The sequence below is a fragment of the Pseudorca crassidens genome, chromosome 10, assembly GCF_039906515.1.
Source record: "Pseudorca crassidens isolate mPseCra1 chromosome 10, mPseCra1.hap1, whole genome shotgun sequence".
Taxonomy (NCBI): Eukaryota; Metazoa; Chordata; class Mammalia; order Artiodactyla; family Delphinidae; genus Pseudorca; species Pseudorca crassidens.
The window spans coordinates 71,509,733-71,523,694 of NC_090305.1; the positions used below are offsets into that span (position 1 = coordinate 71,509,733).

At 46.0% G+C, this 13,962-nt stretch overlaps 1 protein-coding gene across 9 annotated transcripts in view; it reads right to left on the reverse strand.

Annotated features, from left to right (window-relative positions):
* NEK4 (NIMA related kinase 4) overlaps positions 1-3,462 on the reverse strand; it is a 47,801-nt gene extending 44,339 nt beyond the window's left edge. For 4 of the 9 annotated variants that reach the window (XR_010947051.1, XR_010947050.1, XR_010947048.1 and 1 more), the window contains exons 1-3: positions 3,163-3,462; positions 1,234-1,500; positions 107-304 (exon numbers count right to left, since the gene is read on the reverse strand). Coding sequence is in view for 4 of the 9 variants with exons in the window: in XM_067754730.1 (XP_067610831.1) it covers positions 107-304; positions 1,234-1,500; positions 3,163-3,255 (558 nt within the window). In the remaining 5 variants the exon portion in view is untranslated. The remainder of the gene's footprint in view (positions 1-106; positions 305-1,233; positions 1,501-3,162) is intronic. The other 5 variants (XM_067754730.1, XM_067754728.1, XM_067754729.1 and 2 more) reach the window with 2 other exon arrangements.
* Between the last annotated feature and the right edge of the window lie 10,500 nt (positions 3,463-13,962).

Consider the following 13,962-nt stretch of genomic DNA (forward strand, 5'->3'; position numbering starts at 1 on the left):
CCTTAAACCAATTCACAGAGAATTCTTCTAACTTACTATTCTAATGGGTTCTAAAATTATATTGCTGTAGAGACAAGGTGAGCTGGCAAACACAGCCGAATCCTACCTTATAGTTGTAGGGTTTGTTTGAGAACAATTCAGGGCTCATGTAATAGGGTGTGCCAATGAGGGTGCTAGCCATGTCACAGTGGTTCTCAAGGACTCGGGCAATTCCTAGGTCACCCACTTTGATGATGTTTTTTCTTGTTAGGAAGACATTTTGAGTTTTTAGATCTCGGTGAAGGATGTGTTTTTCATGTAAATACTGAAGAGAAATAAAATTTTATTAAATATAAATATTTAATACCTGACTTATTTATACCTGACTTCTTATATACCATCAACAACTGTATAAGTTAAAGAGCCTTATACTCTTAGATGAGCCTTACCTACACATCAAAACACTATTGTTTTATAATCTCTAAATAAAAAGTCTAATTTACAACTTTCCAAAGTAAGAAATTAAGTTCCATGCATTAATTTGCCCAGCTTCCTTCACAATTGTTCCCTGGTGACTTAACAATCATACCGTCTAGAATTATATGGACCCAGTTAAACAATGTGCTTACAAACTTTCACTGAAGGTAGAAAGACAACTTATACAAGGTCAGATGCACATTCCTCTCAGACTCATGAAATCTTCAGCTTAATAATATTTTCAACTATAACAATATCACTTTTATTGTTTAAATCCTAAGATACATTCTCTAATATCAGAGTGATATTCCATAAACAGTCTCACTTTTGAATATGTGTATATTAAAACACAAACATGTTTCACATTTCTACTCACTCTGCCACAGCAGGGTTAAAGCCCAAAGCCCCACAGTTTAGGCAGATTAATTAGCCCAACCACCTTTCAGTATGATGCAGCTGACCAACTGATAACAAACATGGACATTCTTTGCTCTTTGTCAATTCAGGGCCCTTAAAATGGATTTTGCTATAAATATTAAATGAATAGAGAATTGTCTTTCCCAGCAATCAGACAAAATCCATGTCTGCTTCAATACAGATATCACTCATTCAGAAACACTTCAGTGCTACAGCAAGAGGAACTAGGTCCACTTCATAAATGGATTTTTAAAAGAATTTTTCTTTTCATTAAGCATTTGGGGAAGCATTTTCCTAAAATCCACCAAGCATCTCTCTGTCACCTTGGAGCAAGTGGGATGCTAGGAGTCCTGACAGTACCTGCAGAGCCATAGCGATCTGAACAAACCATTCCACCACCTGACTCTCAGACAGAAGCCTCCCCTTCTGCTCTTTGAGCTTTCGGTACAGATCACCTCCTTCGCAGAAGCCCATGACGATGTACAGCAGACCATCCCCTCCCTCCCACGACTCCTTGTAGGTGACAATATTGGGATGCTTCAACTGAGACAAGAGCTGAGCTTCCTGTTCAGCAGCTTGCCGCTCTCGGCTGGAGGCATTTCGGAGGTTCAGCTTTTTGATGACATACTACAAAAAAAACACATGTTTTTACAATATGCAAACAAACATACAGTATTATAGATTCAAAAGTATTTAAGGATTATCCTGAGTGTCCTCAAAACCAACCTTCTGGAGACTGCCACATAACCTATTCATTTTGTTATTCACAAAGCACAAAACTGGGAAAAAGACTTGTTACCACTAATGATACTTTTTACAAGTTAGATTTATAGCAGGGTAGGGGGTCACAAAAAAATTATACTTTCCATCTGCATTTTACAATTTCATTAATGGCTAAAAATGAGTCAATGTTAACATACCACTGAATTAACCAAAAAATCTGTGGTAGAAATTCTTTAACCTCTAAGCTCCCCCTACAAAGGTGCATACAATATGACTTGAATATACATCTGCAGACAGAATGGGTCTGTGGATTCCATTACATACTCAAAGGGATCCAAGGCCCAATAAGGCTAAACATCACCTATCCTCAACATCCAAAATTATTCTCACTTAAAAGAAAAACAAAACAACGTCCTCCAACACCTAATACATTGCCCTCAATCAACTGACACACCAAACAATTCATTATTCAACAAACACAATCATAAATGTGTTTTGTAACAAAGCATAAATGTGCTTTGTAAAATGTAAACAAACTACTGCTGAAATGTGAGGGGTTATTATTACAGCGAGTACCCCATCCTCAGCTCAAAAAAATCCCCCCTCCCCATTGACCACTGAATAAATCTCTTATGTCTGAGCTTGTGTTCCAGGCAGTGACCAGCACCTGAGACAAGGCAGAAGAGGCGAGAGGACCTTATACTTATGGGGCCATCTCCTCTCAGTTTGTCTGGGGCAGTCCCATTGTCCTGGTGTAATTATAAATAGTGTCTCCTTTCAGTTTCCAAATTGTCCCAGTTTGTACATTATATGGTTTATAAACCATATTTATGAAATGGTTCATTATCCTGAGGCTAATGGGATAAAGTGCAACATTAGAGGCACGTTTTAGAAAGATCACTGAGACTGCAATGAAAGTGATGAATTGGAGAAGGGCAAGTCATGTGGCAGGGAGGACAAGCGGGAGGCCATGGCCACAGCTTAGCTAGAGACAATGGTGTCCTGGATGGGGGAGGTACCCATGGAGATGAAGAAGAGGCCAGTTGGCTTAGTGGACAGACGAATAAAGGGGTGGGAGTGGGGGAAGGTAAGGGGGGGAGCCCAGAACGACTCCCAGGTGTCCAGCTTGGGCAACTGGCTGGTTGGTGGTGCTACTCCCTGAAATGGGGACCGTGAGAGGAGGTTTGGAGGGAAGGTGACGAGCTGAGTTTTGAGCGACTCCAGAGGTCTCCAGGTCAGACGGAGTATGGGGCCCTTCACTGAAGGAGGAATACTTGCCAGGCGCCGCCGTTAGGTCCTGGGAGTGTACGCTCTCATGGAACGGTCGAGAGTTGGGGGAAAGTGTGCAGATTAAGCACACCAATTACGACTACAAAGAGAATGCCAGGAGTTCGGGGCGCATATGACAGGAAGGCCTGGCCTAGTCTTGATGGTCTGGGACGATTTCCCAGAAGAAGTGCCATCTGAGGCGCGTCCCCTTCAGAATATCTGGGCCCAGCCCTTGGACGGCGCCCTCGGCGAACCCCTGCCTGCTCCCATCCCCTGCCGGGCCCCAGCTCCGCCGACCTGCCTGCCGTCCCGTCGGTGCCTCACGAGCGTCACCTCCCCGTAGCTGCCCCTGCCCACGACACGCAGGTAGCAGTAGGCGGTCAGGGGCATGATCCCGGAGCGGGCCCACAGTCGGGATGCGGCGGCAGCGGCGGGGAGCGCGGCGAGCGGCGGCGGGAGACCCCGCTCATTCCAGAGAGGAAGTGGTGCCAGCGGCGGCTGAGGCGGCCCTGCCAGGGCGCCAGCGCAGAGGCCCGACCCAGAGCGACGCCGCTGCCATAGCGATCCCCACAGGGGCTGCCCTGCGCATGCTCCGTGGCCCGGAGGACCCACCACAGAGCCGAGGCGACAGGCGGCCAGAGCGACCACGCCGGGCCTGCGCGCGCACCCTCGGCCTCACTTCCAAGGCCGGAACTTGCGGGTTTCCCGCAACAATAGACTCACGAACGCTTCCACTTACTGAGCGCTTACTTGTTCTTAGTGCTTCGCACGTATTCGCTTCCCAAATATTTACTGACTGCTTACCCTGTGCCTGGCCGAAAAAGTCCCTGCCCTCCGGGAGCTCACATTCTAATGGGGGACTGGGGACAGACTAGATTCTACAAGTAACATTTGTTATATTTACTTTATCATATGGTGGTTAATGTATGCATGCAGCAATCCATCTTATTTTTCATGCATTGCAAGACGAACTGAAGATATCAGTGCCCTTCACCCCTAAACAATTCAGCTTGCATATTGAGAACTGCAAAAACTCTCAGAAGGACTCCATTCAAACCCCTGCACTAAGTGACTTGACCAAATTTTGGCATGGTTTTTAACAGCTTAAGGCAGTGTCCCCGGAGAACCTGCCCACCTTAAATGGCCTGCCTGTGAAAGCTCAAAACTGCCAAAAGATTTATCGTTTGATCCAGCCAACACCTCCCTTTCCTAGGACATATACCTAAAAAGCTTAAAATTATAAATCCAATGGGATGGGGGTGGGGGGGTTGTATTCCTACAACCCCAGAATGTCTTTCTTAAGGTCATGAAATCCATCCCATTGAAATGTAAGGTTTCTTGGCCTATATCCAAGAACCAATTTTTGCCCAGTTTGGGGGGGGGGGGTGGAGTTGATATTGCCCCTGTTGAGAATGCATAATATAGAGCATACTATTGGGGTTTTTAAAATATAAATTTATTTTTATTTATTTATTTTTGGCTGCATTGGGTCTTTGTTGCTACGCGGGCTTTCTCTAGTTACGGCAAGCAGGGGCTTCTCATTGTAGTAGCTTCTCTTGTTGCGGAGCACGGGCTCTAGGTGCGTGGGCTTCAGTACTTGTGGCACACGGGCTCAGTCACTGTGGCTCACGGGGTCTAGAGTGCAGGCTCAGTAGTTGTGGCACATGGGCTTAGTTGCTCTGCGGCATGTGGGATCTTACCAGACCAGGGATCGAACCTGTGTCCCCTGCAGTGGCAGGTGGATTCTTAACCACTGCACCACCAGGGAAATCCATCTACTTTCTTTACCTACTTTTCATACACAGTTTTTTCCTTTCACCCTTATTATTTCTAAGTAGTTTCAATTACATATCTTAATTAGAATTCTTAACCCTTAGAATCCTTAATTTCTAGTGAAAACTAAGAAGTGAGTAATCGTGGACAGTCTCTTACACTAGCATTCTATGGATTGGCAGAGATAAATACATTCCATAATTTCTAGGAGTACATCTTCCTCATAGTAAATTTTCCAATGTAGCAGAAAAGATTTTTACTAATAGGCCTAAATATATTTAGGGTCTTTTTTTTTTTTTTGTATAAGGAAACCAAAAGTGGATTAACTTATGTTCAGTGATTAATGTTTCAGTATCTTATTTTATTTGAAATAAAATAAAATATTTATATGATCTAAATATTTAATAAATGTCCATTATTAACTTTAACTTATTTAAGTTAAATAATGGAAACTATTTAAGTAGACATGCCATAAAATAAAATAATTGCTGAAGTGTTTTACCTAAAGACTCTTTTTTGTGTGTGTGTGATACGCGGGCCTCTCACTGTTGTGGCCTCTCCCGTTGCGGAGCACAGGCTCCGTACGCGCAGGCTTAGCGGCCATGGCGCACAGGCCCAGCCACTCCGCGGCATGTGGGATCTTCGCAGACCGGGGCACGAACCCGTGTCCCCTGCATCGGCAGGCGAACTCTCAACCACTGCGCCACCAGGGAAGCCCTACCTAAAGACTCCTATCCCATTTACGTCTATTTAATTCACTTGTTCTTTTTTTAAAAAAAAAAACTATTTATTTATTTGGCTGCGTTGGATCTTAGTTGCGGCAAATGGTATCTTTCATTGTGGGGTGCAGGCTTCTCTCTACTTGTGGCGCACAGGCTCCAGAGCACACAGGCTCTGTAGTTGCAGCACGCAGGCTTAATTGCCCCGCGGCATGTGGGATCTTAGTTCTCCAACCAGGGATCGAACCAGCATCCCCTGCATTGCAAGACAGATTCTTAACCACTGGACCACCAGGGAAGTCCCAATTCACTTGTTCTTAACATGAAAATGTCATCATACCAAGTTGTTTTTCTTGCTAACAAATTTGGTAACAGAAACAACATGAACTTATTTAGCTAGTGTACTCAGGTGGAATAAAAGTTGTATGTCTTGGGCTTCCCTGGTGGCGCAGTGGTTGGGAGTCCGCCTGCCGATGGGGGGGACGCGGGTTCGTGCCCCGGTTCGGGAGGATCCCACGTGCCACGGAGTGGCTGGGCCCGTGGGCCATGGCCGCTGAGCCTGCGTGTCCCGAGCCTGTGCTCCACGGCGGGAGGGGCCACAGCGGTGGGAGGCCCGCGTACCGCAAAAAAAAAAAGAAAAGTTGTATGTCTGCATTATTTTTAATGATAACTCTGAAGACATACCTATTTTAATTAAAGCAACAAACTTAAACTAGCTTTTATTTACCAAATATTACCTCAGATCACATGAACTTGAAAAACATTTGGTTTAGTTTTTATATTTCTGAGAGTTTTAGGAATCCTTAATTCATATAAGTGCTTGTGGACAGGGAATTTTGCCTGCCATTCCAGTGAACAATGTTGCCCACCATCCCAGTTCTACAAGGATCCAGCCGTTAGCTACAGCAGCCCACAGTGCTCCCTGAGGGTAATTCAGGATGGGGAAAAACAGGAGGCATTCTGCACTTTGGATATTGGCATTAGATAGTTAAGGTGCATTTCTAAGACATAATTTCTATGAACCCAGATTCTTGCACCTTCCCATACGTAGGAAAGCACTCCAATCATTGACCTGAGGCATCTGTTCCTTGTGATTAGCAATAATCTTTTGATGTTCTGAGGCAGGAGATAGATGGGCTCCAGGTTAGACATTTACAGCCAGCCTCCTGTTTACACTTCCAGATAGAAATAACAACAGGAACAGGGTAAATAGCTGGACTTTGCCTCTAGTGACCTAGAGATTGTCATGCTGAGTGAAGTAAGTCAGACACAGAAAGACAAATATCATATGATATTGCTTATATGTGGAATCTAAAAAAAAAGGGTATAAATGAACTTACTTACAAAACAGAAGTAGAGTCATGAATGTAGAAAACAAACTTATGGTTACCAGGGGATAAGGGGGGGAGGGGAGGGATAAATTTAGAGATTGGGACTGACATATACACACTACTATATATAAAATAGATAATTAATAAGAACCTGCTGTATAGCACAGAGAACTCTACTCAATACTCTGTAATGGCCTATACGGGAAAAGAATGTAAAAAAAAAAAAAAAAGAGTTCATATATGCATATGTATAACTGATTCATTTTGCTCTTTGCTGTACACCTGAAACTAACACAACATTGTAAATCAACTATACTCCAACAAAAATTAAAAAACAAAACAAAACAGTAATGGCAGGGCCAGAGAAGAGTGAGTCTTGCCCAGATAAAAGATAAAGAGGGACTTCCCTGGTGGTCCAGTGGGTAAGACTCTGCACTCCCAATGCCGGGGGCCTGGGTTCAATCCCTGGTCCGGGAACTAGATCCCGCATACATGCCGCTACTGAGAGTTCACATGTGGCAACTAAGAAGTCCACATGCTGCAACTAAGAAGACTGCATGCCACAACTAAGAGTCCACGTGCCACAACTAAAGATCCCTCAGAACTCAACAAAGATCCTGCACCACAACTAAGACCCAGCGCAGCCAAAAAAAAAAAAAAAAAAAAAAAAGTCCACATATTTCTCATTCTCAAGGTCAAGGAGACCTCCCTGACTACACATGCGCAGAAAGGCTCCTCAGGGATTAAAAAGGGACGAGGGGGGGGGCTTCCCTGGTGGCGCAGTGGTTGAGAGTCCACCTGCCGATGCGGGAACACGGGTTCGTGTGAGCCATGGCCGCTGATCCTGCACATCCGGAGCCTGTGCTCCGCAACGGGAGAGGCCACAACAGTAAGAGGCCTGTGTAGTGCAAAGGAAAAAAAAAAAAAAAAAAAGGGAGGGGGCACCGCCCCATAGTAGATGATGTTGTTACTGAGTCCAAGCTCGCTCTGCTCACCGGACAACAGGCCAATAAATCGGGAGATGAGTCGCTATCGGGGAATAGCGACTTTATTCGGAAAGCTGGAGGGCTGAGAAGATGGCAGACAAGTGTACCCAAAAAAACCGTCTTATCTGGGTCTGGATGCCAGGTTCTTTTATAGAACAGAGAAGGGGAAGAGGTGAGGAAGTAAAGTAACAAAAAGCAAAGGTTAAAGTAAAAGAAACAGATGCAACATGGAGTCAGGATTTGCTCTTCCCTGTTACGATGTCAACCTACCCATAGGCCTCTTCACTAGACTCCATCTTGGCTAAGAGATGCAAACGCACACAGGGGAGGATCCTGAGATAAACCAAATATGGACTCAGAGCGGGGCAAAGCAAGATGATTGACCAGAGGAAACCCGGAAGAAATGCCCCAAACTACCATGGGGGCACGACTCTCCCTCTCTGAGCCTGCCCATGTGTGTCTATTCACATGTGCTCTTTTTCCTCCTAATAAACACTACTTGTTTCACTACTTTCCATCTCCTTGTGGAAGTTCATTTCTACAAAGCCAGTGGGCCAGGGCATTTTCACTGGCCACTGGCCCTCATGGTCTAGTGGCTAGGATTCAGCTCTTTCACTGCCGTGGCCTGACTTCAATCTCTGGCTGGGGAACCAAGACCCTGCTTCAAGCCGCTGCTGGCCGAGGCCACCAGAGATCAGTTCGACTACATGTCTTTTTTCCAGCAGAATATGTCAGTGTATCCTGGCTCCTCCCTTACCTCTTCAGAACAGTTCCTCAGAGCTGAGAGGCTGTCTCGCAGGCTATGGTCCTCAATAAGATTCCTCAAATAAATCTTAAACCAAAGCACTTCCCTGCTGGCGCAGTGGTTAAGAATCCGCCTGCCAATGCAGGGGACACGGGTTCGACCCCTAGTCTGAGAAGATCCCAGATGCCATGGAGCAACTTAAGCCCGCAAGCCACAACTACTGAGCCTGCATGCCACAACTACTGAAGGCTGCGTGCCTAGAGCCCATGCTCCTCAACAAGAGAAGCCACCACAATGAGAAGCCCTCGCTCCACAACAAAGAGTAGGCCCTGCTCGCCACAACTAGAGAAAGCCTGCAATGAAGGTCCAGGTTGTGCATTTTTCTTCAATGTGCTTAAGTTTCTTTAAGCCAATTAAATAGAATTTTTTTACAAATTAATTTTGGCAATACCTCCTTAAGGTAGAAAAATACCACACATCTACAACATATGTACGTAGACACATATAAACATACAGACTGATGCAAACAGAGAACTCATAGCTTTTTTTTTTGTTTTTGGTTGCATTGGGTCTTCGTTGCTGTGTGTGCTTTCTCGGTGAGCGGGGGCTACTCTTTGTTGTGGTGCGTGGGTTTCTCACTGCGGTGGCTTTTCTCGTTGCGGAGCATGGGCTCTAGGCGCGCAGGCTTCAGTAGTTGTGACATGTGAGCTCAGTAGTTGTGGCTCGCAGGCTCTAGAGCACAGGCTCAGTAGTTGTGGTGCACAGGCTTAGTTGCTCCGCGGCCTGTAGGATCTTCCCAGAGCAGGGCTCGAACCCGTGTCCCCTGCATTGGCAGGCAGATTCTTAACCACTGCGCCACCAGGGAAGTCCCAAGAGCTCATAGCTTTTGTTCTAAAATTTTAGCCATGAATTCGGTACAAAGTTAACTAGTTGTAGAATAAGCTGGATCCAAATGGTTTTGGCAGATGGAATAAGTTAAGGTTACCCGCTCAGATGGCTAAAACTTTTTACTAATATTTGTGGAGAAGACATTTAAGACTTTTACTTGTCTAAGTTCCAAACAACCTTTCCCCCTTTTGTTTTCCTCCAGATAAGAATGGTCTCTCTGAAGTTTGCATTTCAAAGAGATGACCTAGATAAGAATTCTGGAGAAGGCCAAGTAAGAATATTTACATCTCAAAGGCACAGGGAAAAAAGGCAAATTCCTCCAAGGACTTTTGTTTTCTAAGGCCAGAATTTTTACAATACTCACAAGCCTTTTAAGATAAATAGGGGAGGTTTGGGGGTTGGTAAAAAGGACAGGTGGACTTTGAATTGTTTCTGGAGCTGCATTTCTGGCTTTGCAAAGTTTGTAAGGTAAGGACAGTTGCTTTTAATTCCTCAGGGGATTAGGTTGCAACTTAAATGACATTATAGATTGATCCACCCATCCAACTACATTTTTCTCAATTTGCTTCTTTGTAACAGGGAGAAGATCTTCAACTAAGATGGAAATCTAAAAGAGTCCTATGTTCTAGATTTAGAGCTGTATGTCTTTGAAATGTTTTAGTAAATCCTTCCACAAAGGCTTCAGAAGGTTTTTTTGCTTGTTTGTTTTTTTCTTTCCCTCTGGGTACATTTAGCTTAGAGAAGGCCTAAAAAAAAATTCTTACCAGGCTCTGAATATCAGCTTACAATTTGGCCAATTTCTGGCCAAAGAGCTACCTTGGGGGGGGGGAAAAAGTCCTTTCAAAAAAATCTTGTTAATTTTCAGCCAGGACAAACAGTAAAGGTAGGTACAATAACAAGTTTTATTCTCCTCTGGACTGGGCACTACAGACAGAGATTCAGGAGAGCTGAAGCTGGTTAGAATTCTCACTCTTCACTGGCTTTATCAGTTTTCCCAGGATCCCATATTCAGGCTCTAATATCTACCAGAATTGCTCAAGGTTATTCATTAATTTTAATTTTAATTTCCCTAGGCTGCTTAAGGAAATAAAATAGCTGTTTACCAGAAAATCCTTCAGGAGGCCGTCAACACTGGGAGGGGCCCACATCAGGGCCCTCCTTTGAGGGTAGACATGGGGACATCTGTAAGGCCACTAACTTGGTGGACTTTTGTTTATGGTCTTGTAGTCTCTTCAGAGTGGAAAGACAATTCAGACAGAGGATTACTAGAATGAGCACTCAAGTAAAGGAGGATAGAGGGGAGCAATACGAGTTGCATCAGTCTCATATAGTCTTTTCTTTTACATGCCTGTGTGTCTTTAATTTTTCATTAGCCTTTTGCAATGAATCGCTCAATGAAGCTATTATGGAATTCTGAAGGCTTTTGGAGGTTTCTGCATGCCAATTAAAATAGGTGTCCCAGGGGCTTCCCTGGTGGCACAGTGGTTGAGAGTTCGCCTGCTGATGCAGGGGACACGGGTTCGTGCCCCGGTCCGGGAAGATCCCACATGCCGCGGAGCGGCTGGGCCTGTGAGCCATGGCCACTGAGCCTGCGCGTCCGGAGCCTGTGCTCCGCAGTGGGAGAGGCCACAGCAGTGAGAGGCCCGCGTACCGCAAAAAAAAAAAAAAAAAAAAAAAAAAAAAAAAATAGGTGTCCCATTCTGTGTATTTGATTTGGGAACCCTTGCTTTCAAATGCACTTCTTAAATAAATGCTCTTGTCTAACTGGAACCTTTCTCATAGCAGCTATTGTAAGTCTCGATTGTCTTTGTAAGATTTTGCCATTTTTGTAGATATTTACAGCTTCCAGGACCACAGTTCTTGGGTATAAAATAAGCAGTTGTGCCAGAAGGCGACACACTCAATTATTTGAAACTCAGTCCCATTTCTTTAGCTGTCTTGGGTCTCTTGGAGCCAAATTAATACCTGAGAGGGATGTGCTGCCGGGTTGGAGTTTGTGTGGTGTTTTACAGTGGTTCTTGTTGCACAGAAATTTTCTTGCGGTTGGCAGGTGACCTAGTGTCAACCTAACCCTTTCCAAGACCAATTTATTATAATTACTAGGGTCTTAGAGTTAGGTGGTGAGTGCTCTAACAGCTTTTAAGTGCTCCACCTGTGCCCACCAGTTTTGTGGCTTTTGGCTTCCAAGATTCCTATTAGCAACAGACTTGACCTCATGTGCACCTTAACAGAAACTAACAGTAACCTGGCCAAGAGAAGGCCTTGTGTGCACCACCAGCAATTCCCAATGTGGAACTGGGGACTAGGGAAAGGACTGAACCAGAAGACCCCCAACAAAGGGGACTATGGACTGGGATTCCAATCAAATAAAGAACAGTGGACGAAACCAAGAGCTAGAGGCTTGGGTTCTGGGTGGAACCATCTGCTAGCTCAAGCTGACCTGCCCCGGACTGGAAAGCCAATTAAATCAGAAGTTTGACACAAAGAGAATGGAGCTCAGAATCAGGAGGAACTTACCCATGGCCTTTGGAAGTGGCGAGAAAGAGAACTCAAAGGATTTGAGGGTACCAGTGCTTGTGTTTCTTGTCCTCAAAGCCCTCAGAAGTTTCCTCTGGATCCCACCACTGCCACCAAATCTGTTAAAAAACAAATTTCAACTGAGTAAATTTTAAAGATCTTACTGGCTTCATTCAATGATTCACGAATTGGGCAACATATCCCATCTAGCTCACAGAAAGGAGCTCCAAGGAGCTGTACAAAATGAAAGATTTTTACAGGCTGAAGGGAGCAGGAACAAGGAAGTTATACTAGCAAAAAGTGGATTGGTTGTGGCATGGATCGGGAAACAGTATCTATAGTTGAAGCTGTGAGACCCAAAGGGCCATGGGCTGGGTGAGATGGAGGTCAGCAGGGGTCAGACCACTCAAGACCTGGAAGTATGTTAGACAGGGAAAGGCCTAGAGCGGATCAGCCTTTTAAAATAATGACTCTGGCTGCTGCCAGAGGGTAGACCGTGGGAGCAGAGTAGAAGTAGGGGAAGCAGCCATCTAGGTGAGAGATGAGGGTGGTAGACTCGGTGGTGACTGGGGATTTGGAGAAAAGTGAATGGACCAAAAAGATATTTCGAGGGTTGGAGATGGGGTGGGGAGGAGGTTGAGAGTGTAGGGGAGGGAGCCATCCAGGATGCCACCCAGCTTTCTGGCTTGGATGTATGGATGGATGGTGGTGGCCTTCACTGGGATGGACTACAAGAAGAAGAAGACCAGGCTTGGTGGTGGGGGGCAAGAAAGGTCATGAGTTCAGTTTGGACATATCAGACCGAGGGGTCTGAGCAGGTCTGGGCCTACCTGCTGTCCCACAGGCACCAGCAGCATGGCCACCCTCTCAAACCCCCAGGCTCAATCTTTTTTTTTTTTTGCGGTACGCAAGCCTCTCACTGCTGTGGCCTCTCCCGTTGCAGAGCACAGGCTCCGGACGCGCAGGCTCAGCGGCCATGGCTCACGGGCCCAGCCGCTCCGCGGCATGTGGGATCTTCCTGGATCGGGGCACAAACCCATGTCACCTGCATCAGCAGGCGGACTCTCAACCACTGCGCCACTAGGGAAGCACCCCAGGCTCAATCTTTAGCAACTTCAGCTGCTTCCTGTCCACCCATCACCCTCCCCCTCCACGCACACACACATCCACAGAGTGAGTCAACCAATCTTCTTCATCTGTCACATGGGACAAAAACAGTATCCATTTCCTGGGGGTAGCTGTAAGCAGTAAGCAAACTAAGGCACAAAAGATGCTGAGAAGTGGGCCAGGTGCTAGTCACTGTGAGCACTGCCCATGCCCTTTCTCCCGGCCATGCAACACAAGTGCATTTCTATCACCTCTACGGCACAGGCTTGGAACTAGCCATCTCCCAACAGCCCAGTCTTGATCTTGCCATGCACCTGCTCAAAATAGTGTTAGTGTTTCCTACTCAGAAGACAGGACCCCTGTGCCAGCTAGTCCCAAGCCATTTCCCAGCCTCCTTCCCCACCCTCTTCATCAGGTGCTGCTCCCATCACAGACACCTGCACCTTCCCCAATCATGTTACACACTTACCCATCTGCTTTTCTCTTTCTCCCCTTCCCACCCGTCCTTCCCAAGTGCCGCTCTATTTGCTAGGCACCTCCTCTGGGAGGCTTCTCCAAGGCCCTGCAGGGGATGAGCTCCACCCCTTCCAGATTTCTACAGCTTCCTCAGGCTCCTCTTTAGCTTCTGGCCACTCTTGGGATTCACTGGGCTTCCTTCGACTTGTCTGACTCCTTTTCCCAAGGCATCAGCTCACCGAACACAGGGAGGCACATAGGCTTCATCACTGTGGTGTCCTAGTGCCTGGCACTGTACCCAACCCAACATGGGGCTTCGTTGATACTGGTGCAGAAAATCAACAGAACCCCTAATGTACAGTTTCATGTAGATCCATCTCATCTCCCGCAAAGGCCAGAAGACAGGCAAGAAGGGTGTTCTGGCCTGGGGACAATAAGCCCTTTCCCAGAAGCTGCTCTGTGAGACAAAGTCCAGGACAAGCAAACAGAGATCAAAGAAGCCTCTGGGCCCCCTCACCATATCGGGGTCACAGCAGCCAGTACATCCCAACCAGGGCCATGGAGTAGGTTGACCA